Source organism: Heteronotia binoei, chromosome 11 (genome assembly GCF_032191835.1).
Source record: "Heteronotia binoei isolate CCM8104 ecotype False Entrance Well chromosome 11, APGP_CSIRO_Hbin_v1, whole genome shotgun sequence".
Classification (NCBI taxonomy): domain Eukaryota; kingdom Metazoa; phylum Chordata; class Lepidosauria; order Squamata; family Gekkonidae; genus Heteronotia; species Heteronotia binoei.
In genome coordinates, this window is record NC_083233.1 from 65730149 (window position 1) to 65758050 (window position 27902).

At 46.3% G+C, this 27902-nt stretch overlaps 1 protein-coding gene across 1 annotated transcript in view; it reads right to left on the reverse strand.

The window, feature by feature from the left end:
• The window catches only part of CHFR (checkpoint with forkhead and ring finger domains), a 38328-nt gene extending 11234 nt beyond the window's left edge, over positions 1-27094 (reverse strand). Inside the window, exons 1-12 of the mRNA XM_060249795.1 lie at positions 26896-27094; positions 25840-25993; positions 19939-20038; positions 15753-15862; positions 13871-13930; positions 13471-13695; positions 12849-13058; positions 10362-10518; positions 5627-5781; positions 3577-3739; positions 1979-2121; positions 927-1046 (exon numbers count right to left, since the gene is read on the reverse strand). Of these exons, the coding sequence (XP_060105778.1) occupies positions 927-1046; positions 1979-2121; positions 3577-3739; positions 5627-5781; positions 10362-10518; positions 12849-13058; positions 13471-13695; positions 13871-13930; positions 15753-15862; positions 19939-20038; positions 25840-25981 (1585 nt within the window). The 5' untranslated portion in view covers positions 25982-25993; positions 26896-27094. The remainder of the gene's footprint in view (positions 1-926; positions 1047-1978; positions 2122-3576; positions 3740-5626; positions 5782-10361; positions 10519-12848; positions 13059-13470; positions 13696-13870; positions 13931-15752; positions 15863-19938; positions 20039-25839; positions 25994-26895) is intronic.
• Between the last annotated feature and the right edge of the window lie 808 nt (positions 27095-27902).

The following is a 27902-nucleotide window of genomic DNA, read 5'->3' on the forward strand; positions in this document are numbered from 1 at the left end:
GAAGTTTCTTTACCCCTGTCATTCCCAGAACTGCACCTTACATCTCCCTTCAAACAACTTCATTCACAGGGAACAGGCTAAATGGAACCCCTACAAGGAACTGCATACCGCACTGGGGACAAAATGGAACCAGATGGCAGAGTCCATTTAAATCTATACTGCTTGCTCCAACATAATGACTCGGAGCAGGTAAAGATGTTTGAGGTCATTTATAAAACAATTACCATGTTAAAACCAAAATGAAATTCAATCAATGTGTCGAAGCCATCCAAACATCTCCTGGTTTAGTACAGATGCCTAGAAAAACTCAACTCCACGAGAGGAGGATGAACAGTTCAAATTTGAATGTATCTCCAAGAAGGAAGACTTGTGTAACTGTACTGGGAACTCATTCCCTCATATGGGAGCTTTAAAACGATCTTGGGACAGGTTTGATTGGAGATTTCTAGATGTGGTGGCATCTAGGTCATAGTGCATCATGCAGCAGACCATGGATCTTATAACCACCTCTGAAATTCCATTTTTTTTCATGCAGAAAACTTCTTTTTTTGTAAGCAACCAGGTCCCAGTAACTCCCGAGGCCTTAAAAAAAAGATAGCCCAGACATTTTTTTTCCTTTTTAAGAAGTACATTTAGTTTTTAAACACACGTTAATAGCCCAATTATTGCTGAGGGTCAAGCTAGAGAAGAGGTTAGGAAATCAGTGAGTGGACAGTGGTTTCTAAGAAGTAAATTCCAGTTGAAAGGGAGACTAATTTGGATTGTGGCCACAAGATGTGTGAATTGGGGTGGGGAGAAGGGGTATACAGGCGGATCTGGGTTTTCTATCTCAATGAGAAGCCTTTGTTACACGGGATGGAAGCAACTGAGAGAGAGGGGACGGATAGAAATCTGTATCAAAGCTGTGTGGTGATTTGCTAGCTTACATTGCTGGGGGGCGATATGTGGATTCTGCTCACGCTCTGCTCTGCGGTCCGGCATTGGCTGGAAACAGCATGTACAGATCACATGACTTCCTTGAGAAGGACACACGTACTCCTGGACAGCTTGATTTCAAGGAGAGTAACAGAAAAGAAAGCAAACAAATAAGGCAAAAAACAAAAAGGTGTGGCATGACAAGAGATGGGCAGAGAATCCATTTAGTCCTTGATTTTCTAAACCATTTCAGAAGAGCCTTTCGCAATCTGTCTTCAAAGGGAATTATTTACATTTGCCACAGAACCCATAAAATTCCCTAAATCATTCCATAAAGCATTAAAAGGGCTTCTGTACGGTTGAGCTCCAGTTACACGATACATTCACCTGGTACCATCTTTATCACCTTTTGGACACCAGACAAAACCTTTCTTGACCTCCTGAGCTCATGCCACAATTTGGTTCCTTTTGGCATGGTAATTGTGTCATCTATTTTCTTGTTGTTACTTCTTATGCTGCTACTTGAACTCACCTATTTCTAGTGTGTTACATTAGGTGCCGCATTAATTGTGATCCCACATTAATAAAACCCTAACTGCTGTTGAGTATGGAAGATCCTGCTTTGGAGAAATTGAGCAGGAAACGCTCAAAAGGTGACTTTAAGGCCAGCAAGCCCTTATCCTGGCAGTTTCAGATGTACAGTCATGTTAGTCTTGTAGCAGCAAAACAAAACTCAAGTCCAGTAGCACCTTAGAGACAAACTCCGCCCCGCACCGACCCCACGGTATAAACTTTCAATGAATCAAAGCTCACTTTGTCAGATAAGCTTCTGGTATCTGACAAAGCAAGCTTAGACTCAGAAAATTTTATGTCCTGGGAAATTCTGTTGGCCTTTAAAGTGCTCCTGGACTCCGATTTTATCTTGACAGGGAAAGGTTACTTTCTCTCACCTCAGCCGGTGCAGATACATGGGAAAACTGGCTGGGTCTTACCGAAATAGCAAAAAATCTTGGCAGGATGAAAATCAATGGTGTTAACTAACCCTACTGCATGTCACACTGACCTGTTGGAAAGTTGGCAGAGGTAGACGGCGCGTCCCCCAATGATGGCACTGCTTCTATTTCTCCTTCCTGTCCTGAGGAGAGAAGGGGCTGAGCAGGAGGCCGACGAGATCCTGGACACTGTCTGCACGTGATATAGGGCTGGCTGAAACAGAGGGATGTAGTTAGGTTATTGGGACCAATTCAGGAAAATCAAAGGAAATTCAATCAGGCATCAGTCCATTGCCCAGCATAACACAAGAGCCCTGCAGGTCCAGATATCCCATTTCCAGAAATGCTTTTGGAACGCTTGAACACAGGGAACAGAAGAGCCGTTTCAGAGAGAGCTGGCATGGTGTAGTGCAGGGATGGCCAAGCTTGCTTAACATAAGAGCCACATAGAATAAATGCCAGATGTTTGAGAGCCACAAGACATGAATGCCGGATGTTTGCGAGCCACAAGACAGGAAGGAAAATAGATGGGGGAAGGAGGGATGGAAAGAAAGCAACTTTAAATGAATTTTTCAAGCCACCGGCTGGCTTGGTTTAGCTTGGAGAAGTGATTTAAAGAGACAAATGCCTTTCCAAGCCAGCCAACGGGGCAGTGGGGGCTTCAAGAGCCACACAACATCTGTGAAAGAGCCACAGTTTGGCCAGCCTTAGTGTAGTGGTTAGAATTCTGGACTAGGATCTGGGAGACCCCAGTTCAAACCCCACAGTGCTGTGGAAGATGGCTGGGTAACCTTGGGCTGGTCACAACCTAACCTACCTCACAGTGTTGTTCTAAGGATAAAATGAAGAAGAGAAGAATGTTGTCAATTGTTTTGAGTCTCCCCATTGGGGAGGAAGGCAGAGTACAGACGAAGTAAATACATAAATCAAAAATTAAACAGTAATTCTTGGCTGAAAAGTACAAAAAAGTTACTGAGTTTGGGGGGAAAGGGGGGGATGACTCCTAGTAACTAATGCAGCATTTACATTTCAGTAAAAGGAATTCCAAAGAAACAGGGATGTCTAGAAATATCTTGCCAGAGGAAGAACCAGGGCAATTTAGTGGTCAGAGTGTTGGACTAGACCCGGGAGACTCTGGTTCAGATCTCTACTTCAGTTATGGGGAGGGGTGTGGCTCAGCGGTAGAGCACCTGCTTAGCATCGCCACTTAAAAAAAATAGACATATGGTGATGTGAAAGGCCTTTCACATCACCATATGTCTATTTTTTTAAAGTGGCGATGCTAAGCAGGTGCTCTACCGCTGTGCAGTGAAGTCTGAGGAGCTAGGTTCCAAGGAGCACACTGCGCAGGCGCCACTGGCTTTCGCCACTTACTTGGCTGACTTCCAAGCGCTGACCCTGTGCAAACCCCTCTAAGAAGCTGTCTGTGCTTGTAGCTGCCACCACGTCCTGTGGCAGTGAATTCCATGTGTTACTCTTTCAGTGAAGAAGCACTTCTTTTATCTTTTCTAAACCTACTGCTCATCAATTTCATTGAGTGCCCACGAGTTCTGGTATTGTGAGAAAGAGAGAAAAGTACTTCTTTCTCTACCCTGTGCATAATTTTGGACTGAGATTTTCTAAAATACAGATTTCAGAACACACAATCCACGCCGGTTAACATCCTCACCTAATATCCGAGGATTCACTATCGACATCCGAGAGTTCCAGGAGATCTTCGGAACTTCCTTCTTCATCCGAAAAGGACCTTCTCACTTTTGGCTGAAGCATGTCTTGAGTGATTTTGTTCCGGGCATCCATGCTTCGCACATCCTCTTCGTTGCGGCACTTGTCTAGGAACAAAAGGAATGGTATCAACAACATGGAACGTATTTCCAGCCCACCTTCCTTCAAATCAGCACAGGGGGGAGAAGAAGAAGACTGCAGATTTATACCCTGCCCTTCTCTCTGAATCATAGTCTCAGAGCAGCTTACAATCTCCTTTATCTTCCTCCCCAACAACAGACACCGTGAGCTGAGATACAATATCCTATGTGGTTTTTTAACTGTTGTTAGCCACCCTGAGCCCATTAGGGGAGGGCGGGATATAAATTTGATTAAATAAATATAAGGCATTAGGGAAGATGGTGGGTCTTTAACTGAGGACTCCCAGCAGCCAAACTCCAGTACCTTATTTATCAGATTGCTTCATTTATACCCTGCCTTTCTCCCCAGCAAGGCCCCAAAGTGATTTATATCATCTGCCTCTCCTCTGTTTTATCCTCACAACAACCCAATATTAGGCTGAGTGTGTGTGACCGGCCCAAGAGCACCCAGAAGAAAAAGATATTGGATTTATATCCCACCCTATACTCTGAATCTCGGAGTCTCAGAGTGGTCACAATCTCCTTTACCTTCCTCCGCACAACAGACACCCTGTGAGGTAGGTGGGGCTGAGAGAGCTTTTTACAGTAGCTGCCCTTTCGAGGACAACTCCTGTGAAAGCTGACCCAAGGCCATTCCAGCAGGTGCAAGTGGAAGAGTGGGGAATCAAACCCGGTTCTCCCAGATAAGAGTTCGCGCACTTAACCACTACACCAAACTGGCTCTCAGCAAGCTTCCATGGCAGAGTAGGGATCTGAGGTTGGGTCACCTAGATCCTAGCCCGATACTCCAAAACGCTGGCTCAAACAACTTGAAGAGGAGATTCTGGACTGAACAGGTTGCTGTTCAGAATTCTACCATGCTTGTTTCACATAATCTAACTTTGCAGGAACCCAGCAAGACTGCTGTGGCTATGCCCCTTCTAGTAACTATTTGTATTTATTATGTGAATGTGTTCTGTGTGCCCCAATTGTAGTGTTGTGGCTATGTGTGCTAGACTAGTAGAGATCCAGGCTCAAACCCACACCCATGCCATGGAACCCACTGGGTGACCTTGGGCCAGTCACGCTCTCTCAGCCTAACTTGCCTCACATTGCTGTGAAGATAAAACAGAAGAAAGGAGAAAGATGTAAGCCACTTTGGGAACACTGAGAAAGAGGCAGGGCACCAGTGAATTAAATAACTGTACTTGGCACTGCTGCCACAATGGATATAAGAGCAAGAACAGCAGTGGATGCTGGATTCTTAAAACCTCAGTCTGGGAACAATGGAAGTAGTGTGCGATCATGTCTATTGTGTGCGATATGCACCCCTAGCATGGGAAAATACGCATAGGTACATGCAGGGCTATAATGGATTCTACATATTATTTCTGAATGAGCAACTGTTATTAGCATTTACAATCTTCACTTGCTCACTGCAACACTAGAGATGCATAAAGGCCCCCAAGAGGATTTTTAAAATATATATGTATCTATTTCAGAGTGGATAACTAGAGCTCAATTTCCTTTTTTAAAAAAAGCACACTGGATATGACGTTTACTTCAAAAGTAACTTTATGCCGCTGTATTCCCAAACACACAAAAGCCAGCTGTGATTACTCACTGTGGTCGTGAGTACTCAGCACATGTTCAAAAGTACGCTATTACTTGGGGCATGTCAAGCCACAGCTCTGGCATTAAAACTCTTCCCAGGCTTGCATTTGTGTTCCGATTAAGCCCTCCTGTTGCCCAATTGCCACCCAGAGTCCCATTGGCTTCAATCAGACTTGTGCACGATTCACGTCCTGGATTGTTCAATATGCATGCTAATTACCATTTTTTTTAAAAAAAAAAACAAGCTTGTTTCCCACTTGCCTGGATGCTGGATGAGATAAGCTTCCACCAAGTTGTTCAGAATATGGTTTTTACAAATGCGCTCCACCGGGCAGCGGCACGTCGGACAGAGAGAGGAGCGTTCCATCCACCCTGAGTAGCAAGCGGCACAGAAGGTGTGCATGCAAGGCTGCAAACTAGAGAGAAAGCAGGCGGGAGCGGGGGGGGGGGGACGACAAACAACATGTGAACACGTGAAGCTGCCTTGTCATGGATCAGACCCTAACTTTGCCCATCAAAGTTAGTTTGTCTACTCAGATTAGAAGCAGCTTTCCAGGATCTTGGGCAGAGGTCTCTCATGTTACTTACTCCCTGATGCTTTTCATTGGAGATGCCAGCGATTGAACCTGGTATTTTCTGCATGCCAAGCAGACTCTCGACCAATGAGGCACAGTCTCTCCGCAACAGCAGCAGCATGTCACTGAGACATTGGGGGGAGGGCAATTGGGGGAGCCTGGCCCCTGCCTGGTGGAATGAGCTTCTCGCTGGAGATCTGGGGCCTGTGGCATCTGCTCCAAATCCACAGGGCCGATAAAACAGAGCTCTTTCTCCAGGCTTTCAGCTGAGGCAGTGGATGTCACTTGTTACCGGCCTCCCCCCCTTCATTCAATCTCAGGGCTGTAAGATCTGCTGGACCTGGACAATAGGCCATGTCTGCGAGGCAGAACCTGCCATTTTAGTCTCTATTGTCACTCTGTAGTTTTAGATTTGATATATTTAAAATTGGTCTTTTGTTTTTATTGATTGTTTTTGTGATGTAACCTGCCCTGAGGCTGCCCTACGGGAAGGGCAGGCTAAAAATCGAATAAATTAAATTAAAATAAAATAAATAAAGGCGACATTCAAATCTCCATTTGTGACAGGGCCCACAATGGCACCCATTGCCCATTTCCCTCCCTCCTCCCCTCACACTTGGAGCGCAGTTGAAAGCTTCCCGGTTTGGGAGGCCTTCAAATAAACTCCAGTGGGCTGCAACATCTGAATGCAAGCTCCTGGGCAAACTTAAGCTCAATTCCTGCTCACCAGGATTGCAAACTGGGAATAAAACAGAAGTTGAGGGTGACTTTCAAAGCCTTCTTCTTAAGCATGGGGTAAGAATAACAGCAATTTAAAAAGGAAAGAGTGAAGATGATGATATTGGATTTATATCTAGGGTTGCCAATCCCCAGGTGGGGGCAGGGGAACCCCCTGGTTTGGAGGCCCTCCCCCCGCTTCAGGGTCATCAGAAAGCGGGGGGAGGGGAGGGAAATGTCTGCTGGGAACTCTATTATTCCCTAGGGAGATTTATTCCCATAGAAAATAATGGATCTGTGGGTTTCTGGGGCAGCTGTTTTTTGAGGTAGAGGCACCAAATTTTCAGTATGACATCTAGTGCCTCTCCCCAAAATACCCCCCAAGTTTCAAAAAGATTGGACCAGGGGGTCCAATTCTATGAGCCCCAAAAGAAGGTGCCCCATCCTTCATTATTTCCTATGGAAGGAAGGCATTGAAAAGGTGTGCCATCCCTTTAAATGTGACGGCCAGAACTCCCTTTGGAGTTCAATTATGCTTGGCACAGCCTTGATCTTGGCTCCATCCCTAATGTCTCCTGGCTCCACTCCCAAAGTCTCCTGGCTTCACCCCCAAACTCCCCAGGTATTTGTTAAATTGGACTTGGCAACCCTATTTATATCCCACCCTCCACTCTGAAGAGTCTCAGAGCAGCTCACAATCTCCTTTACCTTCCCTCCCCCACAACAGACACCTTGTTAGGTGGGTGGGGCTGGAGAGGGCTCTCATAGCAGCTGCCCTTTCAAGGACAAGCTCTGCCAGAGCTATGGCTGACCCAAGGCCATGCTAGCAGGTGCAAGTGGAGGAGTGGGGAATCAAACCTGGTTCTCCCAGATAAGAGGCCGCACACTTAACCACTACACCAAACCGGCTCTCCGGGACATGAGCATAACCATGACCACTCTTTTCCCAGCGAGAACAAAAACAGGAGTTTGTGCTCTGGTTTTGCAGTATTTTGCACTGGAGGTGAGGGGGGGGGGGGAAGAACCTGAATATTTTGAGGCTGTAATCATTTCAAAAATGTGCTGCAAAACCCAATAGAGACCAAAATTATTGCTGTCGTATTATAGGTTGCAAGAGAGGTGAGTACGCAGTGGAGGGGTGGGAGATGGGAAAAGATGACTTATGACAGCCCCACACTGGAATCTTATTACCCCCACACTGAGTGGGGTGTGTTGTGTGTGTGGAACTGAGAGAGAGGCTGATGATAATAGCGGAAGTCTTTACAGGTTGAACACTGAGGGGGTGGCCAAGATAAAGAAGTTTATAAACAAGCCCGCAACAAGCTCCATTCTAATTCAAACTCCTCCCCCTTTGTTTGCCTGGGAAGTGCTTAGTTGCTTTTCTTGCTGTAGCCTTTCTGAGCCTGTGATCTAAAGAAGTTATTTATAAGTTATGTTTATTTTATTATTTTTTAATTTATTTTGTTAATTTATATTCCACCCTTTCCCACAAGTGGGCTCAGGACGTATAACAACAAAAGTTAAAACAATTAAAAACTCCAAGCTAAAACCACAGGATACAATAAAACAAACAACATGTATGTTACAGGCAGCAATTTCCAATTGGGCACATTATATATATATCAATACAACAGTAGGCCCAGAGATGGAATAATAAATTAAGATAAGATTAAAATAAGATAGCATCATGACAAGTAAGGGAGGCCAAGCAGATTGAAGTAAGGATGTCCGCTGCCTCAACTGAAGGCCTGGTGGAATCTTGCAGGCCCTACGAAATGGCATTACTTTTGGTAGGGCCTGGATCTCCACAGGGAGCTGATTCCACCAGGCTGGGGCCAAGGCCAAAAAGGCCCTGGCCCTGGTCGAGGCAAGTCAAAAGTCCTTCGGGCCAGGGAAGGTCAGGAGATGCTGCGAAGCACAACGCAGTGATCTCTGGGGCGCATATGGGGAGAGACCGTTCCGCAAGTATGTTGGTCCCAGGCCGCGTAAGGCTTTAAATGTTAAGACCAAAACCTTGAAGCAGATCCGGTACTCTACTGGAAGCCAGTGCAATTGGTGCAATATTATGTTTCCTTCAAGGAGGAGCTCATAATAGCATATTAAAGTTCCCTCTTCCCTCCTTTTTACTTTTGCTGCCAAGTCACCCCATGGAGTTTTCAAGGCAAGAGATGTTCAGAGGTGGTTTGCCATTGCATGTCTCTGCATTGCGATCCTGGACTTCCTTGGTGGTCTCCCATTCCAATACTAACCAGGGCCGACCCTGCTTAGCTCCCAAGATCTGCTGAGATCAGGCTCCCTCCACGGTATCCTGTGAGATAAATTAGGCTGAAAGAGCGAGCAAATGGCCTAAGATCAGCCAGTGAGCTTCAGGCTGAGTGCAGATTTGAACCCGGATCTCCTGGCTCCTAGCGCTTACGCTCTAAGTCCCACACCACACCGGCATTCTACATTCTATCATGCTTATGAAGCCTCCAGCACTGATTGGCTGAAGTAGAACACTGGCTCAGAACATTCAGTTGCTCTGGGAACCAAAAGCAACTGCAGGGCTTAGAAGAAACCACACAGAGGGGGAGAGAGGAGTACCAAGTAGGACGGCTAAAAGCAGTGGGGCAAAGGAAGGCTGTGGGTGCTGAAACGCAGGAATCCAGAACAACAGTGGGTGGCAGAAAGGAGGAGCCAAGGTAAGACAGGGCTCAAACTACACCTCAGGCTCAGAGGCCAGAAGAGCTCGTAATGAGAACGAAACAGGACGGCTAAGAAAGTCTGAGGGTTGGGTGCTGTAGACTAAAGAGGCTTAGGGGTGCTAGGTCCAAAGGGGAATCTGCTGGTTGTAACTGCTGCCACCACTAAAAGTATTGTTACCCAGCATTCATATAGGGGCAAAGGTAGCCCCCACCCCCAAAAAAGGAAAATAAACAATTTCTGAACAGACCATTTCCATGCACGCACTAAATATAATGAAAAAGTCCAAGGTATTTCCCAGCTGAATGTTTGCTAGTGGTCCCTGGATGGAAGAATCACAGGGCGCGCTTCTGCAGCCTTGCCCTGACAGTCTAGAATTCGAAACCAGCTATCACTCACTGACTCTGCAAGTGGCTGAAATAAATCCCATGTATACAATTTTATTGTTTTTTTTTAAATAACGTTTATTTATATTGTAAGCCACCTTGAGTTCCACAAGGGAGAAAGGCAGCTAATAGATATTTTAAATAAAAATACATACTACACGGATTCCGTAGATGCAAGCTGCCAGAAAAGAAATTGCATTTCTATCAGCATTCGTTCTTCGTTAGTCGCAACATCAAATATAACACGCGCTTGGATCAGCCTGCGAGGGGGACGCGCTGGTTGGTCTGCCTCGTCTGCCAGGTCCCATTTCTTAAACCCCCCAACTCCAATATAGGGTGCCAGATTTCTATAAAACAGGGGCTTTACAATGCCTTAGGACCAATACTGGACTCTTCTTCAGCCCATGCATCACCCTTCGCCCTGTCCAGTTTTCACTTGGTGGGAGGTTACTGCTGGTTGAAGCAACAACAACACCCGACCTGCCACTTTCCAGGTAGAGAGAAAATAAAGTAGTCACTGGTTTCTGTCTCTCTGCCCTCCCGGTCATGCTTGCCTAGAATTTGGTTGGCATCTCAATTCCCACCACCACTGCAAGATTTTCCCCCTCCCCCCGACCAGTCTCTGGCCTTCCCCACCTGACACAGTCATGCAGCAGTTCCTGGCAGATGATGCAGGTAAGCGTTTCTTCCATTTTGTCTGGCTTCACGGTGGCTGACTTTGGGTCCTCGTGGCTGGTTTTGATCGCACGTTGATCGGGGACAGTCACCTGAAGGTACGAGGTGGCATTGCCATCTGCATGGGGGAAAGGACGTATGTCACAATCGCAGCATTAGAAAAGCTGCCCACACACAGAGGCATAATGAAACTCCAGCACATTGTGGCTCAACTGCTGAGAGGTTCGCTGCGGGCTTCAACCGTGTGTGGAACGGAGACTGAGAGGATCTCTCACACGGCTCTCCCTTTCAAGGAGGGCAGGTGGGTGGGATCAATTCAACCACCACTGGGCAACTGTAAGGGCCCTGCGGGATCTCTCCCAATTCCACAGGGCCTGTAAAACTGAATTTATTATTTATTTATTTATTATTTATTACGTTCAACTTATATCCCGCCCTCTCCGCAAGCGGACTCAGGGCAGCTCACAACATCATGTCAATACAGTTAAACCAATAAAACATATAAAACCATAATTTACATATTTCAATTTTTAAAAACATGTTATAATTTTTAAAACCATTCTATGGTGCTGCATCCATACAATATAGGCGGCATTGAATTTCCGAACAGTGATCACCAGCATTCTACGTGATGTCCGGTGGCAGCCCTCTTTCCGTCAAGCATTGAAGGCCTGCTTGAGCAATTCGGTCTTACAGGCCTTGCGGAACGCAGACAGATCCCACAGGGCCCTTATGGCTTCCGGAAAGGTATTCCAAAGCTCTGGTGCTGCCACCGAAAAAGCCCTAGATCTTGTCACACATAACCTGGTTTCTTTTGGTCCGGGGGGGGGAGAGTAAGTTTTTTGCCCCTGAACGCAGTGCTCTCTGGGGAATATATGGAGAAAGGCGGTCCCATAGATAGGCAGGTCCCTGACCATAAAGGGCAAAAAATTATTTTGACGGGCCTTTAATACCTAAATGGGAGAGGACTGCCCACTCTACACTGCTGAGCGACATCACTCATGAGGAATTATGATCACCATAGGATCACTGAAGGAAGAAAGTAAGTTATGGTCCCGCCTATAATCAAATTCTGAGTAGCACCATGAAATGTATTTTAATTGCTAATTTTATTGTTTTTAAAGTGCAACCTTAAATTGTGTTTTTAAATTGACTGTTAGCCACCCTGAGTCCACTTGCGGAGAGGCCACGATATAGAAAACTAAAGTAATAAATAAATAAACAAACCAAGCCAGAAGCAACAGTTAGTGCCAGAAATAGTCATTACACTGGGAGCCCGGAGAGGAACAGGCCCCTGGATGGCAGTTTGGATAACAGAAGGGCACTGTGCACAGCACAACACTGCAGAGCCCTCCTTTAATGAGTCACCTCTCTATCCAGTCCTCACAAAACAGGCCTGTGTGCTTTTAAAGATTCTCTCTAGCAGACCTTGACTAGAAACGTCTCCTGTTATTATTTTTGACTTTAATCATCAGGATTCTGTAGAGAACCAAATTCTGTATCTTGCGTGCGGCTCACAGCCACACAGACTGGGAAGGGAGTATAATTCATGGCTGCTTCCTTTTAGCCAAATGCTATGTTGGGACTACATGGCCTGGAGATCGCCTCTACTTCGACACATCCCAGGAGCACAGCAAATTAAAACTAGAATACAAAAGGGTAGATGATCCTGGTAGGCTAGAAAGTGGCCATCGACTGCTTAAGCCAGGGGTGTCAAACATGCAGCCCAGGACCTGAAAAGGTCCTAACAGGCCCACAAGCAAATCAATAACAGGTTTGCAACTTACAGATACACACTTGAACAGCATACTTAAGATTGTTACAGCACAGACATTATTGACCATTTTTGATGCAATAATTCAGAACAAGAGATGTCAGTTATCAGAGACAGTTAAACAAAATATTGAAAGAGTACTAATGTCTTAAGCAGGTTTTTTTTTTAAAAAAAATTGTGTTTGTCTGTATGCTACCTGGCATTAATTTAATGACACACATGGCCCGGTCCAACAAACAAACAAACAAACAAGGTCTCATTTATGTCAGATCCGGCCCTCATAATAAATTAGCTCAACACCCCTGACTTAAACTCTTCCACTGGATAAAATGTCTCCAAGTGTCAGAGCACATTCACAAGTCAGCATGTGGGACCAGTTAATCTCAAGAAAACAACTGCTCTTTCTCGGGCCAAGGAAATGGAAGCCTGGCAGGCAGGATACCAGGGGCAAGGACAAAGGGGCAAGAGAAAAAGGCAGGGAAACTTTTACAGGACCTAGGGACAGGGGAGCTGACAGATCACAGAAGCATGAGTTATTTAAGGGGAAATAAATGATCTGGGGCTGAAGTGCAGGGAGAGCTTGGTGAGGCTGGTAGGTGGAGGTGCTGACCGAGAAGGATAATAAGACAAATCTTGGGCTGCAGCTCTCCAGCCCCAAATCTTTGTTTACTAACCTCCTTTTACTTTCTTCCTAGCAGGCTCGGAGATTTCCTCTTCATTCCTACTTTTAAGCTTAGGCGTCGGCAATGCTGTTTGCTCTTTGACCCCTGAAGGAACATCAGAGGGTTCAGGATTTACATTTGGCTGCTTGTGTACGAGAGATTCTTTTGGACAACACGGTTCCAGGGCAGGCAACGCGGGTGTGGGAGCAAAGACACAAGACCCTACCAAAAAAAAAAGAAACACGAGAGCGACAATGCAGAGTTTTGCAGGACAGAAAAGCTGTCGCAAGTTATTTAATCCTCCTCTAGCATGAAAGAGATGGTTGGGATTGTCCAAAACCACAGAGGCCCTACTATTTGGGGTGAAAAGGGAACTTGAAAAAATGGCCCTCCCCTTAGTACGAGCCAAAGCCCTTCCTCCCATTCTAGAACAGGTTGGGCTTCTAGAACAGTATTGTCTGCTCAGATGGGCATCGGCTCTCCAGATAGGAGACTTCCACGCTTGACCCTTTTCGTTGGCTATGCCAGGTATTGAACCTGGGACCTTCTGCATGCAAAGCAGATGCTCCACTGAGCCACAATCCCACAAGCTAACAATCACAAAATGTCAGGGCCCCGTGGATTAGACATATACCAGACGTCGAGGGATTATCCTGCTCAACAGATGCAAACTCAGAGGGAGAGGTAGAAGCAGCGTTAAAGAGGTTGGATGTTGACGTGGATGGCTGTGGTTCATCGTAGTGCAGCTGAGTAGCTGGCTGAGTAGCTGGTGGCAGCGACACCACTGAGGTCCCATCATTGCTTTGTCCGGTATTTGAGGTATCTTTGGTCGCATGGCACGTGCTTTCGATGTTGGCTTCTGGGGGGAAAGGAGTGTAAAGATCCTCCGCTACACGGCAAGCTACCACCTCAGATCAAGGCTTGGTGGAATCAGGATTCCACAAAAGCCCAGTGGCCTTGAAAGGGATGAAGCTAATCCAAACCACTCATCTCTCCCTCATCGCTGCCGGACTTGAACTAGTAGATTTACTCACCTACTGGCTCATTAGCTGGGTCCTGCTCCGGGCTCAAGGATTTGTAGAGATAAGCAACATCTGAAGGAAAGAATACAGAAGAAGATATTGGAATCATATCCCGCCCTATACTCTCTGAATCTCAGAGAGCGGTCACAATCTCTACCTTCCCCCCCCCCCACAAAACAGACACCTTGTGAGGTAGGTGGGACTGAGAGAGCTCTTACAGCAGCTGCCCTTTCAAGGACAACTCCTACAAGAGCTATGGCTGACCTGAGGCCATTCCAGAAGCTGCAAATGGAGGGGTGGGGAATCAAACCCGGTTCTCCCAGATAAGAGTCTGCGCACTTAACCACTACACCAAATTGGCTCTCTGATACTGGTTGGCTGCCTTGGGCAACACTGGACTGCCTTAGGCAACATTTACCAGGAGAAGCGACAACTCACTTCTGTATGGACAAACACAAAGCTGCCTTCTACTGAACCAGACCCTTGTTCCATCACAATCCGTATCGTCCACTCAGACCAGCCACGGCTCTCCAGGATCTCAGCAGAGGTCTTTTGCGTCACCTGTCATCTGAACCTTTTAGTTGGAAACTGAACCTTCTGCACGCTGAGCAGATGCACTGCCACTGAGTTCCATCCCCTCCCCCTAAATGTTGGGCTGCCTTTGAACAGTATTAGAACAATACTAGAGCCATATTATCTATTCTGACCAATGGTTTCCCAAGGGCATAGAAAGGTCTTTCCAACACTTGGCTGCCCAACAGCCTTTAGCAGGAATTGCCGCAGGCTGAACCAGGATTGGCAGTTCTGGCTATGTGAGATCAGCCTCCAAAATGATAGCTCCTTTTTAAGACAAGTGTGGCCAGGGCTCTTTTTTTTGGCAGGAACACACAGGAATGCAGTTCCAGCTGGCTTGGCATCAGGGGGTGTGGCCTAATATGCACATGACTTCCTGTTGGGCTTTTTCTACAAAAAAAAGCCCCTGTGTGTGACTGTGGTTCAGGGATAGAACATCCGCTTGGCATGCATGCAGAAGGTCCCAGGTTCAATCCCTGGCATCTCCAGCTGAAAGGATCAGGCAGTGGGTGATGTGAAAGAGCTCCACCTGAGACCCTGGAGGGACATGCTGGTCTGAGTAGACTACACTCCAGTCAGAGTAGACAATACTGGCTTGGAAGGACCAATGGTCTGATTCAGTAGAAGGCAGCTTCATGTGAGATGCGGTAAGGAGGTGGCAGAAGCAAGAACAAACCAGTGAATCCCTTTCCACCAACCTACATGTGTTATGGGACCACATGCAAAAAACCCCTTGCAGTCGCAAATACGCATGCACACCAGAGAATCCACATAATCAGGAATCATGAAATAGCACGCATCCCTATCACATGGGGGGAACTATATGTGCACAATCTCCATTTATCAGTTCCAATGAAAGCTCGTAGGTCAGAAACAGAGATTGCTTCTGCAGTCCTGATTATCCCTCCACAATATGTTTACTCCCCCCCGACACCTTTAAAAAGCTTCTAATCAAGTAGAGGTTCCTGTAAATAGGGACTGTTCCTGGCACAGCTGCACCACTTGCCGAACGCCAGCTCATTTCCCTGCTTCCCTTGATTAGTACAACTCTGTGCACTCCACTTATGGTCCATCATCAAGACTGGAGTGTGCAGAAACGGCCCTTTTTTTTAGATAAGGGGTCTCCCCTCTGTGAGTTCACATAGTCCTGCATCTTCTGTTCCTTCTAGGCCTCAGGAACACAGTGAGAACAAACGGATGTGTCCCGTTTCAGGTACGCTCAATCAAAGGTTCAGCGTTCTTCCATTTTGTTCTCAAAGAAACCCTCAAAACTCCCCACCCTCACACTCAAAGACTCAGCTAAGAAGCAGCACCCCCTTACTGTTTTCTGGCTCATTTTTCCTGTAAACGACATAGATCACATCTCCGTTCTGTAAAAGACAGCTCTGCTTCTTCACCACCTTCTGTTTATTAATCACTGTTCCATTTGTGCTGAAAAAGGTAGAGAGGGGATTTTGTTTTTCTAAAAAAAGACATCCGCATGATTAACTGAGGAAAAAAGAGGAGGCGGGAGTGATAAAAGGAACAGGAACATGCGACAAAGTAGGAGTCAAGTTGCACCTTTAAGACCAACAAAGTTTTATTCAGAACGTAAGCTTTCATAGAATCATAGAGTCAGAAGGGACCTCCAGGGTCATCTAGTCCAGTGCAGGCAATTCACAAATGCCTCCCCCTGATTTCGTATGCAAGCATACTTCTTCACACGAGGGGATAAGGTACAGAACATGTGACAGTTACAATAAAAATAGAACAAACTGTGACCCCCCCTTTTACCTCCTAGAATTGCTGTTATCACCTCATCATTACAGAATATTTCACAATATCTAACCTACTGAACAACAGGCATATACGGCTGTATTTACTAGCACTCGAACAACAGACACAGAAAGCCTGATGTTGCTTCAGACCCCAAAAACAAACCAAAAGCCACTGCTGCCATCTGGTGGATAAAAATCTGGCCCTACAGATACTGCTGACTATCAAAAAGACAAATAAGTGGGTTCTAGATCAAATCTAGCCTGAACTCTCCCTAGAAACTAAAATGACTAAATTGAGACTCTTGGGCTTTGGTCACATTATGAGAAGATAAAAGAGTCACTAGAGAAGACAATCATGCTAGGTTTTAAAATTTATTTACTAACAGCCCATGACAAGTATGTACAAAACATACTACAACAGTCACACACGAAGAAACATTCCTACAATTAAAAACACAGACTTACAACGGTAATAAAATAAATTAATAAATCAGGATCTCATATTTACTTGTGAAACTTACACAGAGCACAATTTTATCGCTTTAGCGCAAAACTTCACTGTTTTCTTTGTAGTCTCCGTATGTTTGTCAGAGGGAAGCTTACTAGCAATTTCCACATCAGAGCCGCTCTCTGATATCAATATAAATATTGATAGCAATACGGAGCAAGCGAATTTTGCCGGATAGCAGGTAATGCAGGAAAACACACGCCGTTGTCTCAACCGCACCAATATTACAGGGGCAAAATCTTTCGGCTTGAGGGATCATGCTAGGAAAAGTTGAAGGCAGCCGGAAAGGAGGGAGACCTAACATGACATGGGCTGACTCAATCAAGGAAGATACAGCCCTCCATTTTTAAAGACCTGAGCAAGACTGTTAGCAACAGGACGTTTGGGAAGTCATTAATTCATAGGGACCAAACAAACACGCATCTCTAAAGAACAGCCTGGATGGCAATCTCTTGAACATGCATACAAGAAAAGCTGCCACAAAATGGCACAGAAGACTCGTAACTTATATAACTTTTTTTTTTTTAAAAAAAGAGACTAACCTTGAAGAAGCTGCATTTACAACAGCGTGGCACAATGCAGCAACTGTGCTGAAACTAGGCAGCTCTGGATCTCCCCTGCGCCTGGAAGACCGCTTGAGTACACCACATTAGGATGCTGATGACTTAAATCACAGAACCATCTAGTACAAAATCCAGTTTCCTACAGTGGCCAACCAGATATTTCCACTCCTAACCCCCCTGGGGAAAGCACACTAGCAGGGCAACCAAAATCCCAGTAAGGCACTCAGCAACTGATATTCAGAGATACACTGCTTCTGACCAAGGAGGTCCAATTTAGCCATCATTGTTAAGGTCTGCTGACCATGAATTATAAATAAAGTAGGTCTTTATGAGCGGTAAGATGGATACTCATGATCCCACAAGCCATTAGATGCTTTTACACCTATCAACTTATTATTTTTTTTTAAATGATTCCTTCAGTCCCAGCAAACTCACTTCAGTGATACCCACTAACTTAGATGGCTTGAAAATGAAATTAGAGTAATTCATGGAGAACAGTCACTTGCTGTTTCCACACGGATGCTTTCCTCTGCCTCAGCTTCCTTATTGCAGCACCTTTTTCAGAACATCCACATGACGCCATCTTTATAGAAGGCTGGCAGTCAAAACACCTTTGGAACCCATTTAGATATTTTTCGTCCTGCCCACATCAACGCCATTTCCCTTATTTCCCCCTATCCTTCAGAGCTAAAATCAGTACTATTTCTATAACAATCTATTGCAACAATGTACCAGTTACTGGCTTAAAAAAATACTCTAGCCCTTTTAATTGTAAAGTTTTAAGGGGATGGGTTCTGGCACATTTCTCCTTACAGCTCTGCAACAAAAAGGTTGGAGATTTACTTTTTAAATCAAAAGCTAGGCAGCAGTAGTAGAATGTCATTTTATAAGGCTACAATGATATAACTATCTGATTTTTTAAAAGTCTGAAAACGTTTTCTGGTAGCGCGGTGGGAGGGTGGAATGGTAGCTATCAAGGGCCAAGGAAAAGAAACGTTAAGGGAAAACCTCCACACGGATGCTTTGCTGCATCATTAGTGAGAGCTATATGGAAAAGTGTGTCTAAGCGGAAGCAGCCACTGGAAGCTCTATCTGCCATATGCATTCTCGTTCCTTCTCTGTTTACAGCTGTTTCCTGAGAGATGCTTTTTCTTTAAAGGACCCTTTGCTAGTCAGAGGGAAATTTGCCCCTAGATGACATAATGTTGCTTTGGCTTCCAGTCAGGATAGCAGCTAGAAACATCCAACCCTATGATACTGAAATTAGAGTAGTATAATGCTAGAACTCCTGCACGGAGAAGACAATGTACGAAGTTTGCAGCCACATGGGCAGGGTTAACTGCCCCGCTTTTAAAATTCTAAGATTGCAAACTAAGTCTTCAACCGCAAATAAAAATACCAGTCGTAACAAGAGCACTGAGGTTAAGATGGAATTCCCCAATCAGAGAGAAACAGTGGAAGAGAAAACACTCTGTAAACTCTCAGCTAAGAATATCAACCTCACGTTGCTATGATGCTCCATTCGCTTTCCAATTTTAAAATTCCCTTCTTTCTGCTGTATGCATTTTAAAAAACACTGTTAAACACCTTCGGCTTTGCCAAAAGCAAGGGACAAATAATTAACATCAACAGACATTTGGCTATATTTGATGCTGGAACAGAGCAAAACAGCCCATTCCTAGGGCTGGCTGCTCTGTTCTGTATCATTAAAGTCTCCAGTAACAGACTGTCTGACTCATACGTCAATCATAGCAGCTTCAAAAGCAGGATACTCACAGATTGGGGCGGGGGTGGGGGGTGGGAGAAAGAAATTGCAGGTATACAGAAGAAAGTGACTATGCAGGTTAACCAAGTGAACAAAACTAAGCAAAACTGAAACAGCCTGCTTCAGAAGCATGGGATTTTGAAAGCAGCTGACAGTTAAAGAGGTAAAAGTAGCCAGCTGCAACCCCAGGGGTGTGTAAAATTCTGGGAAGGGGAGCGTTTTTTGGGGGGGGGGGGAGGGGTGAAATTTCCAAGTTGTTTCTTCTCATGTTTCCTCGTGGGCCACTAGTATATACCCTAGGGATGAGAATTTTTTTGGAGATTTGGGGATGGAGCCTGTGGAGTTTTGGGAGGGAAGCAACCTCAACAGGGAGCAAGGTTAAGCAAGAAACAAACAGATGTGTGCAATGTGTGCAAACAGAGAGCAAGAATCCACTTACTCCAGGGGGACTGAACTACTGTCTGGAGATCAGATGTAATCCTGGGAAATTTTCATTTAACAGCAAACTCGGTACTGCTGTGCAAACATCTAGAACGATAGTTACCTACAGACAAGAATGCATCTTGCACACTTCCCAGGTTTGCAGAACACTTGCTGTTTTTTAAAAAGAGAGATAACGGCATCCTAAATGCCAGTACAGTTGTTGTAGTTTCCCCACTGACCAAGCCTGCAAGTTGCACCACAGTGGAAGGAGTTTAAGGATCATTGGCAAGAAGGCCCTCATGAAACTACAGTTCCCAGGCTTCCAAAGGGGAAGCTAGGGCAACAAACTGGCTCTTCGTATGCAACATGGTCAAAGAGAGAAAAACAGGCCAACAAGTACTACGAGGACCATCATCTCATGAACACTAACCAAGACATTTTCTCTAACAGAACACAACGCAGAAAGCAGGAAGAGTTCAAGCAAAGCTGACCTGGTATCCTCCAGTGACACTTGACCAGATTCTTCATCCACAGTTATTTTGCAGTGGTCTCCAGACACCAGTTTGTTGCCAGGAAAGGATAAGTCGCAACCTATGAAACAAATGTAGGCATCAACATACACACAGAACATCCCCCAAAGGTGTTTTTTTTTTACACTTGCAGCTTCTAACAGAGCGTCTGGCAAGATGCCTCTAACTATCCAACAAAAACCAATAGACAGCTGGCCATCAAAGATTGCAGGATATGGAATGCAGGATAAGACCAAAGAGTTGAGCTGTGAAGATCTAAGGAGGCAGGAACTGTACCTTCTGTGATCAGACCAAAGCCATTTATTTGACAACATTCTTAGCAGGATGCCATCGAGATTTTTGAAACTTTTACTGTTTTCATCTTTATTGTCAAGTTGTTTTAATTTCTGTTGAGTTATTTTAACTCCTGTATTATTCTAGTTTATGTACATTGCCAAGCCCAGGATTGGGCAATTCAATGATGATGAAACTGATGTCGTGAGCATGCACACAAAAGCTTATACCCAAAATTAAACTTTTGTTGGTTTTAAAGGTGCCACTGTATTCAAACTTTGCTTTAGACCAACATAGCTGCCCACCTGACACTGGTCTCAGTCTAATACACTTCAGTTAATTGCCTTTTCCCCCTTTCCTGTTTATATAATGCTTCTGATTTCTCTGTTTCATTTTTATGGTGGTTTTTTTACAAAGTGAAAATAAATTTCAGCTCGATCATATAACTATACCAAAGGTTTTGATGGATTGATAAGTGCACTTTCTTTGGATGTTGACTTAAGCAGGGGATCATAGAGGGCCTCCTACTGGCTGCCTCCACTCTGTAAGGGTCTGCCTGGGAGGGCCCAGAGCACCTACCTGATCCCGGTCTTCCTTCTCAGCAAGCACCTTTTATCTCTGACTGAAGATATGTGCAGACCCTTACAATAAGTTTATTGTAAGTGCTCAAGAACAAACAAGTGGGTTGTAACTTTTAGTGCAATAGTGAACATGGAAACCGTAAAAGTGGTACAAAACAAAATAAAAAGCCCTGATGCAACTAACTATACATTCCCTTCTTTTAATTCCAACTTACTCACCCTTCCATGGATGAGAAAACCCTCCTCCTGCCTTCTCTCCAGCTCCAGCCTTTCCAGAGAGAACTCTCCTGACTGCAGCCTCTCCAGAGAGAACAACCCTCCCTCTCTAGCTGATCCTTTTATTGTTTCCTCTCAGGTCCCACCCCCCTCTGTTCTTCACTGGGCAAGTTTTCCCTCCTATTCTGCTTACCCAATCAGAGGGACAGAAGGGATTCTGGAAATGTAGGCATGGTTACTACTCCAATACATGATAGATGCTCTTTGCTGATTTTAGTGTTTTAATTCTTTCCGCTAGTTTATTTATAGTCCATCTTTCTCACTCAGACTCAAAGTGCATGACACAGAGTAAGTAAATACATTCAACTGAATTATGCCCTTCATAAGCTATGAAATCGGAGTAAAATTACTGAAATTTGAAACCAAGCAAAAAGTATTAGACATGATACGTTAAATAACAGAAAAAATTGTGTTATGTAAGTAAAAGACAATGCAAGGGAGTGCAATATAGTACACAAGTCAAACACACAACACATACTATATACAATGCTGTAGTCCACAGTTCCACTGCATATATTAAAATTCCCTCTTGAAAAATTTTGCCCTATTGCCTTTACAAAAAAGGCCTCCTGAATAATTCTGGCTTACATAACCAAGTTTGAGTCCACTGGCAGCTTTAAGACAGACAAAGTTTAATTTTGGGTATAAGATTTTGAATGCATGTATACTGCTTCAGATACACTGAAACATGAGTTCCTCAACCATTAGATATAGGTAGATTTAGTTGCCAGGAAGGGCTGATTAGAGAAGATGCATAAGTAACTGAGTGATAAGTACAGCTAAGATTGAAGCAGTTGGCAACACCTGTAAATAACAGCAAATTAGCATACAGATAATAAAACAGTTATAAACAGAAGCAAGAACTGAGTGATTTAGCATGTGTAGTGAGTTAAGAACCCAATATCTCTGTTAAGCCCTGGAGGTTCCACTGTCTTGAGTGCTGTAGTAACTTGTAATTCAGCAACTTCACAGTTTGCAGAATGACAGAAGCATAATCAAATTCTCAGTTATAACTTTTTTTTTTTAAACCACCATGAATGCTATTTTCGTAACAGAAAGGTGAAGGGTAAGTAGGCTTCCAGGCAGGGCCTGGGATCCTCCCAGAATGACAACTGATCCCCAGATTACAGGGATCAGTTCCCTTGGAGCAGGTGGCAGATTCAGAGGGCAAACTCCGAATAGAGGAATTGTTTTCTGTGGCCCCAGAAGGTAGGATCAGAACCAACGGGTTGAAATTAAATCAAAAGAGTTTCTGGCACAACATTAGGAAGAACTTCCTGACAATCAGAGCGGTTCCTCAGTGGAACAGCCCTCCTCAGGAGATGGTGGGCTCTCTTTCCTTGGAGGTTTTTAAATAGAGGCTGGATGGCCATCCGACAGCAATGTGGATCCTGTGAATTTCAGAGGGGGGGTGGTATTTGTGAATTTCCTGCATTGTGCAGGGGGTTGGACTAGATGACCCTGGAGGTCCCTTCCAACTCTATGATTGTGCAGTGCACTACAGATTCTAGATGAAATCCCTCCCCAGATTCTACTCTCTACAGGCACCATCCCCAGGCCTCCAATGATTTCCCATGCTAAAGCTGACAACCCTAAATCTCCTATATAACGTAGCAAAATAAATGCTAACAAGAGTTTAACTTGTGACTTCGATGAACTATCCTCCTCCATGTGTTATTTTGTCTGGTACACTTTGTAAATATGAAAAACAAACACAAATGTGGGGGGGAAAATTAGCCATGTTCCAAAAACATTTAATAAAAAACCAGAAAAAAAACGGAGTTCCAACATATATTTAGGCAGTTTCTGGTGGGTAGCCACGCTGGTCTGAAGCAGCAGAACAAAGTTTGAGTCTAGAAGGACCTTTAAGACCAACGAAGTTTTATTCAAGGTATAAGCTTTTGTGTGCATGCATCTGAAGAAGTGTGCATGCAGACAAAACTTGTACGTTAAAACTTTGTTGGTCTTGAAGTAGGCTTCCCAAATCCCCCGCCCTGGCGGGGGACCCCCGGTTTCGCAGCCTCCTCTCCCGCTCTCCAAAAATCTGGAGGCGGGGGGGGGGGAGGGACGGCGCTTCCCCCTCACAGGGCCGCCGCAGCAACACCAGCGCCGCCGCTGCTGCCGGTCCGGGCACAGACACAGGCAGCAGCAGCCGCCGCCATTGCCGCCGCCGTTGCCGCTGGCCCGGGCCGAGCCGGCCCCGGGCACAGACACAAGCAGCAGCAGCCGCCAGTGGGCCAGTGCCGCCGCTGTTCCTGCTGACCCGGGCCGAGCCGGCCCCGGGAACAGACACAAGCAGCAGCCGCCGCCAGTGGGCCAGTCCCGCTGCCGCCGCTGTTGCCGCTGGCCCGGGCCGGCCCCGGGCACAGACACAAGCGGCAGCCGCCGCCAGTGGGCCAGTCCCGCCGCCGCTGTTGCCGCTGGCCCGGGCCGGCCCCGGGCACAGACACAAGCGGCAGCCGCCGCCAGTGTCGCCGCCGCCGCTGCTGCCGCTGGCCCGGGCCCGGCCTTGGGCACAGACACAAGCAGCAGCAGCCGCCAGTGGGCCAGTGCCGCCACCGCCGCTGTTCCTGCTGACCCGGGCCGAGCCGGCCCCGGGAACAGACACAAGCAGCAGCCGCCGCCAGTGGGCCAGTCCCGCCGCCGCCGCTGTTGCCGCTGGCCCGGGCCGGCCCCGGGCACAGACACAAGCGGCAGCCGCCGCCAGTGGGCCAGTCCCGCCGCCGCCGCTGTTGCCGCTGGCCCGGGCTGGCCCCGGGCACAGACACAAGCGGCAGCCGCCGCCAGTGCTGCCGCCGCTGCGGCCCAAGTTACAGGCTCCGAGGAGAGCGGCAGAGGGTCTCCTCTGAGCAAGTTGTGATGGAAGCCAGCAATGAGACCTGCTGGCCAGCCTGGCCCCACACCCTGTTGTTGCTTCTCCCCCACTCAATGAGTTGCTACTAGTCTTTCCTTTTGGTCAAGGGAGGACAATTACCGTAAGTTGGCATTGATGAGAGGATATGTTTTGCCTACACTCTTCTGGAAGTGGCACCCTGGGGGTACAAAAAAAGGACACTATTTATCTTGCCTCAGGTTGTAGCTTGGAAAAGGCATCAGAGCCAGAGCCCCTGCGGATGTTCTTGATAGCAAAATGTAAGTAAATACCTGCCACTCCAGTTAAACCCCTGCAGGGACGTAGTCTGGACAAATTCTCCCCCCCCCCCCCGGCCGGGTGAAAATGCATCGCAGAAATATGCTAAACAAATCAACTGCAGATTCCCTTTGGTCTGTGTCTTGAAAAATGGCGGCTAATGATGTTTTCGGGATTTTGGTGGGTTTCTTCATCCCCTTCCCATCTTCAAATGCTTCTTTATTCCGTAATTACATTGTTTATGGCACTGGTATTATCTTCTGGGACTTTGGTATTGCTGTTTTAATCTGCTGTTTGCGCCAGCTGGTTTTATGGCTGTGTTCTCTTTTGATCCTTCTGGTTTTGTTTTTTTTAAATACAGGTTTTATGTCTTACTAGAAGTTGTTGTTGCCAGTTGCTATTTTGAGGCCTTGGAGAGCATGTGCCCCCCCCCCCAGTTTTTGGAAATATCCCAGTGGGGTCTTAAGTGCCATGAGCAGCCAGAAGGCAGCCCCCCAAGGCTTGCTTCTTTACTGGCTCCTTGGTATGGTTCCTGTGGGAACCTTCTTTTTCCACCAGCACAACCATTCTCCCCCCACCCCCAGCTGAAGGGAACAGCAGAGAAGCCAGTAGACCTTATTTCTTGTTTTCCTTATGATCAAAATGACTCAGGTCAGTTTGGGTGAAATCTCCAAGTTCCTTCTGATCTCTGCCAAAGTGATTTGAGTCATTCTGGTTTTGAGGGAAACAGACTTGTAAAAGCCTTCTTTGGTCAAAGCAGAACAGAGCTGGGATCCTTTGGTCTGTACCAGTGTTCTCTCTAAGTTGAGTTAGTGTGAGCTAGCTCACAGTTTTTTAACCTCCAGCTCACACATTTTTGTCTTAGCTCAAGAAAAATGGCTCCAGAGAAAACTAATTTATGCAGTAGTTCGCAACTTTAATGCCAGTAGAAAGTAGAATTTTTGCTCACAAGACCCCACAGTATTGGTCTATACCCTCAGTTTGAGCGAAGTTGCCCTCAGCTTTGCTGGGCAGCCAAAGCTTTCATTTCCAAGTAGGCGAGTTTCCAGTGTAGCATGTTTCCAAGTCAACGTGGCTCTGTATACCGGTGTGTGTGTGTGTGATGGCCAGAACTCCCTTGAAGTTCAATTATGCTTGTCACACCCTTGCTCTCGGCTCCGCCCCCAGTCTCCTGGCTCCACCCCCAAAGACTCCTGGCTCCACCCCCAAAGTCCCCAGATATTTCTTAAATTGGACTTGGCAACCCTATCTTGAAGGTACCACTGGACTTTAACTTTTGTTCTTGGAGAAAACAGGCTGCATAAAGAAAATAAAACATGCAACAGTTCAGGGAACAAAAACAGATGCATCACATTTGTCCAAACTACAGAAGCTAGCTAGAAACAAAGAGGAAGGCACTGTGTCCTGTAGTATTAGAACACCCAAAGCACAGAAACAGAGCAAATCCCAGATTGCTCAAAACATCACAGAATTTGCTTTTCCTTGCTCTTTGCTAGTGTGGAAAACTCTACAGGGAATGGATCAATTGCAACTCTGCCTTCTGCTTAACTTTTCCCACAGGTCTACTCCCCCCCAAAATTGCTCACATCTTCTCCACCTCACCTTTTTTCCTTCCAATGGTCCACTCTTTCTTCAACAGCAAGACATGAGGCTCAGCTTCTCCACCTCCTAACCTGATCAGCTTCCCCCAAGGCTGTTGCTGTCTTAACAGCTCTATTTGGCCTCTGATTCCCAACTGCTCCATTTGGATTTACATCTGAAGGGGGAAACAACAGGGGACAAGGAAGTGAGAACACGGAAGTGGGAGCTGGGGGGGGGGGGCATGTACTTTACAGCACAGTCCTGGAACCATTAACTCAGAAGTTAATTCTAACCAAGTTCCCTCAGGCCATGCTCTTAAAGAAGGGCTTAAGCAACTGTATAATGCAAAAGACCCCCCCCCCCCCCCGCCACCCGAACAAACCACTTTGCAATTCCTCCCTCCCTTGATAATGACATTTTCATTTTCTTTCCCTTGCTACTGTTATTTGACTCAATATGTCCTCGACACTATCTTCACACCCTCTTTAGATTTCCTTTATGGAAGCCTCCAGTCTCTTTCCAAGACCATTCTTGAGGGATCCTCTTGCTATTAAAAATAAGTAAATAAATAACCCAACCCCAGAGCTTGGCCCCTTGCATTCCTCCCCCTACGCACGTCTACTCATGCGACCACTGCTTACTATTGCATCGCCTCCCTCGCCTCCTTTGGATTCTTAACTTCTCAAAACTACCCCCCCCCCCTTATCATCCACACCTTCTCCTCGGAGTTCCCCCGAAGGTTTCTCCAACTCCCCCCTCACTTTTTTTAAGGCAACACCCCTCTGGGCTGAGCAGATCTTTGAAGGGAGGGAGGTGAAAAGGCCGCTGCCAAATACCTCCCCCATGTTTTGCATCCAGCCTCCCCGGAAGGCCTGGAGAGTCAGAGGAAGAGCTCAACAAGGGCTCGGGTAGCTGTTGCTGCTCTTGCCCAGCGCCCCATTTCAGGGCCGGGTTCCCCTTCCTTCCACTCCCCTGCAGGTCGGAGGCAAGCCGGCAAGGGAGGGGTGGCTCCTCTCCCTCCCCCGCCGAGCTACATCCCTTCCTTTCCCCTCCCCCACCTGCCCCGCCGCCTCTTACCCCCGAGTCCTGCCGCGGAGGCTACTCCTGTCAACAGACCTTGCCAGCCATCAGCTGATCAGGGCCTGGGCGGGGCCGGCCGGCCTTTCCGAAGCAGCCATTGGTTGCCTGAGGCGAGCGTCGGGGGGGGGGCGAGGGAGAGAGTGGGAAGGGCCGAGTCCCGAATGGGAGAGGAGGCAAGAAAGGGAAAGGCTAGAGCGGCACGTTACAGCTGCTTCCGGTATTTTTGAAGGCCGCCATTTTGGGGGGACTTCTGAGAGGATGGGGTCGCTCTTTCCCTCGATATCTCTATGGGATGGAGTCCGTTGAGAGCGTTATCGCCGGAAGTGAGTGTTCCCATGGAGACTCTCGCGTGTGTTTTCAGGTTCCTCCGTTGTGAATTGGTTAGTTTCGAATTAAGAAAGGGAAAGTAAGCAAAATGTTAAAAATAGCTTGCTTGAGGATAGCTTAAAGATTATATAGGAACGTTTATCCGTTGTAATCTTTTTGTTAACGGAGTGTTACGTCACTTCCGATCGGTGTTTGCGGAAGAAGCTTTAGACGTTGACCTCTCTAGTGAAAGGGCTGTCGGCATTTGCGTGGGAAGTTGGTGCGCTTTACAAAATTAATTTTGACGATCGGAGGGGCTGCACTGGAGATCCTGGACCCCTCACCGAGATAGAAACATACATGCTATGGGCATTTCCGGCTTCCCCACTTTTCCAATGAAAGATATGGTGGGCTTTACCATAGAAAATGCAGGACCTAGAGCGGTAGCCGCTATTCCTATTAAGAACCCATTGCCAGGGTAGCTGGATTTCACTTGGTTACCGGAAGTTTATTTATGTATATATGTGACGTTTTCTAACTCTAAGGCTTTGCTGCCGTACTTATTCGCTCTGCCATAGAGATAGAACTCGCAGAGTTCTAGACACTTCCGGGGTTTTATTGCAGTTTGTAGGTTCTTTATAGGCGCTCTTTACTTTTTTTTTTTGCTATGTTTTGAAATAATTTCACCTTTTATGGTT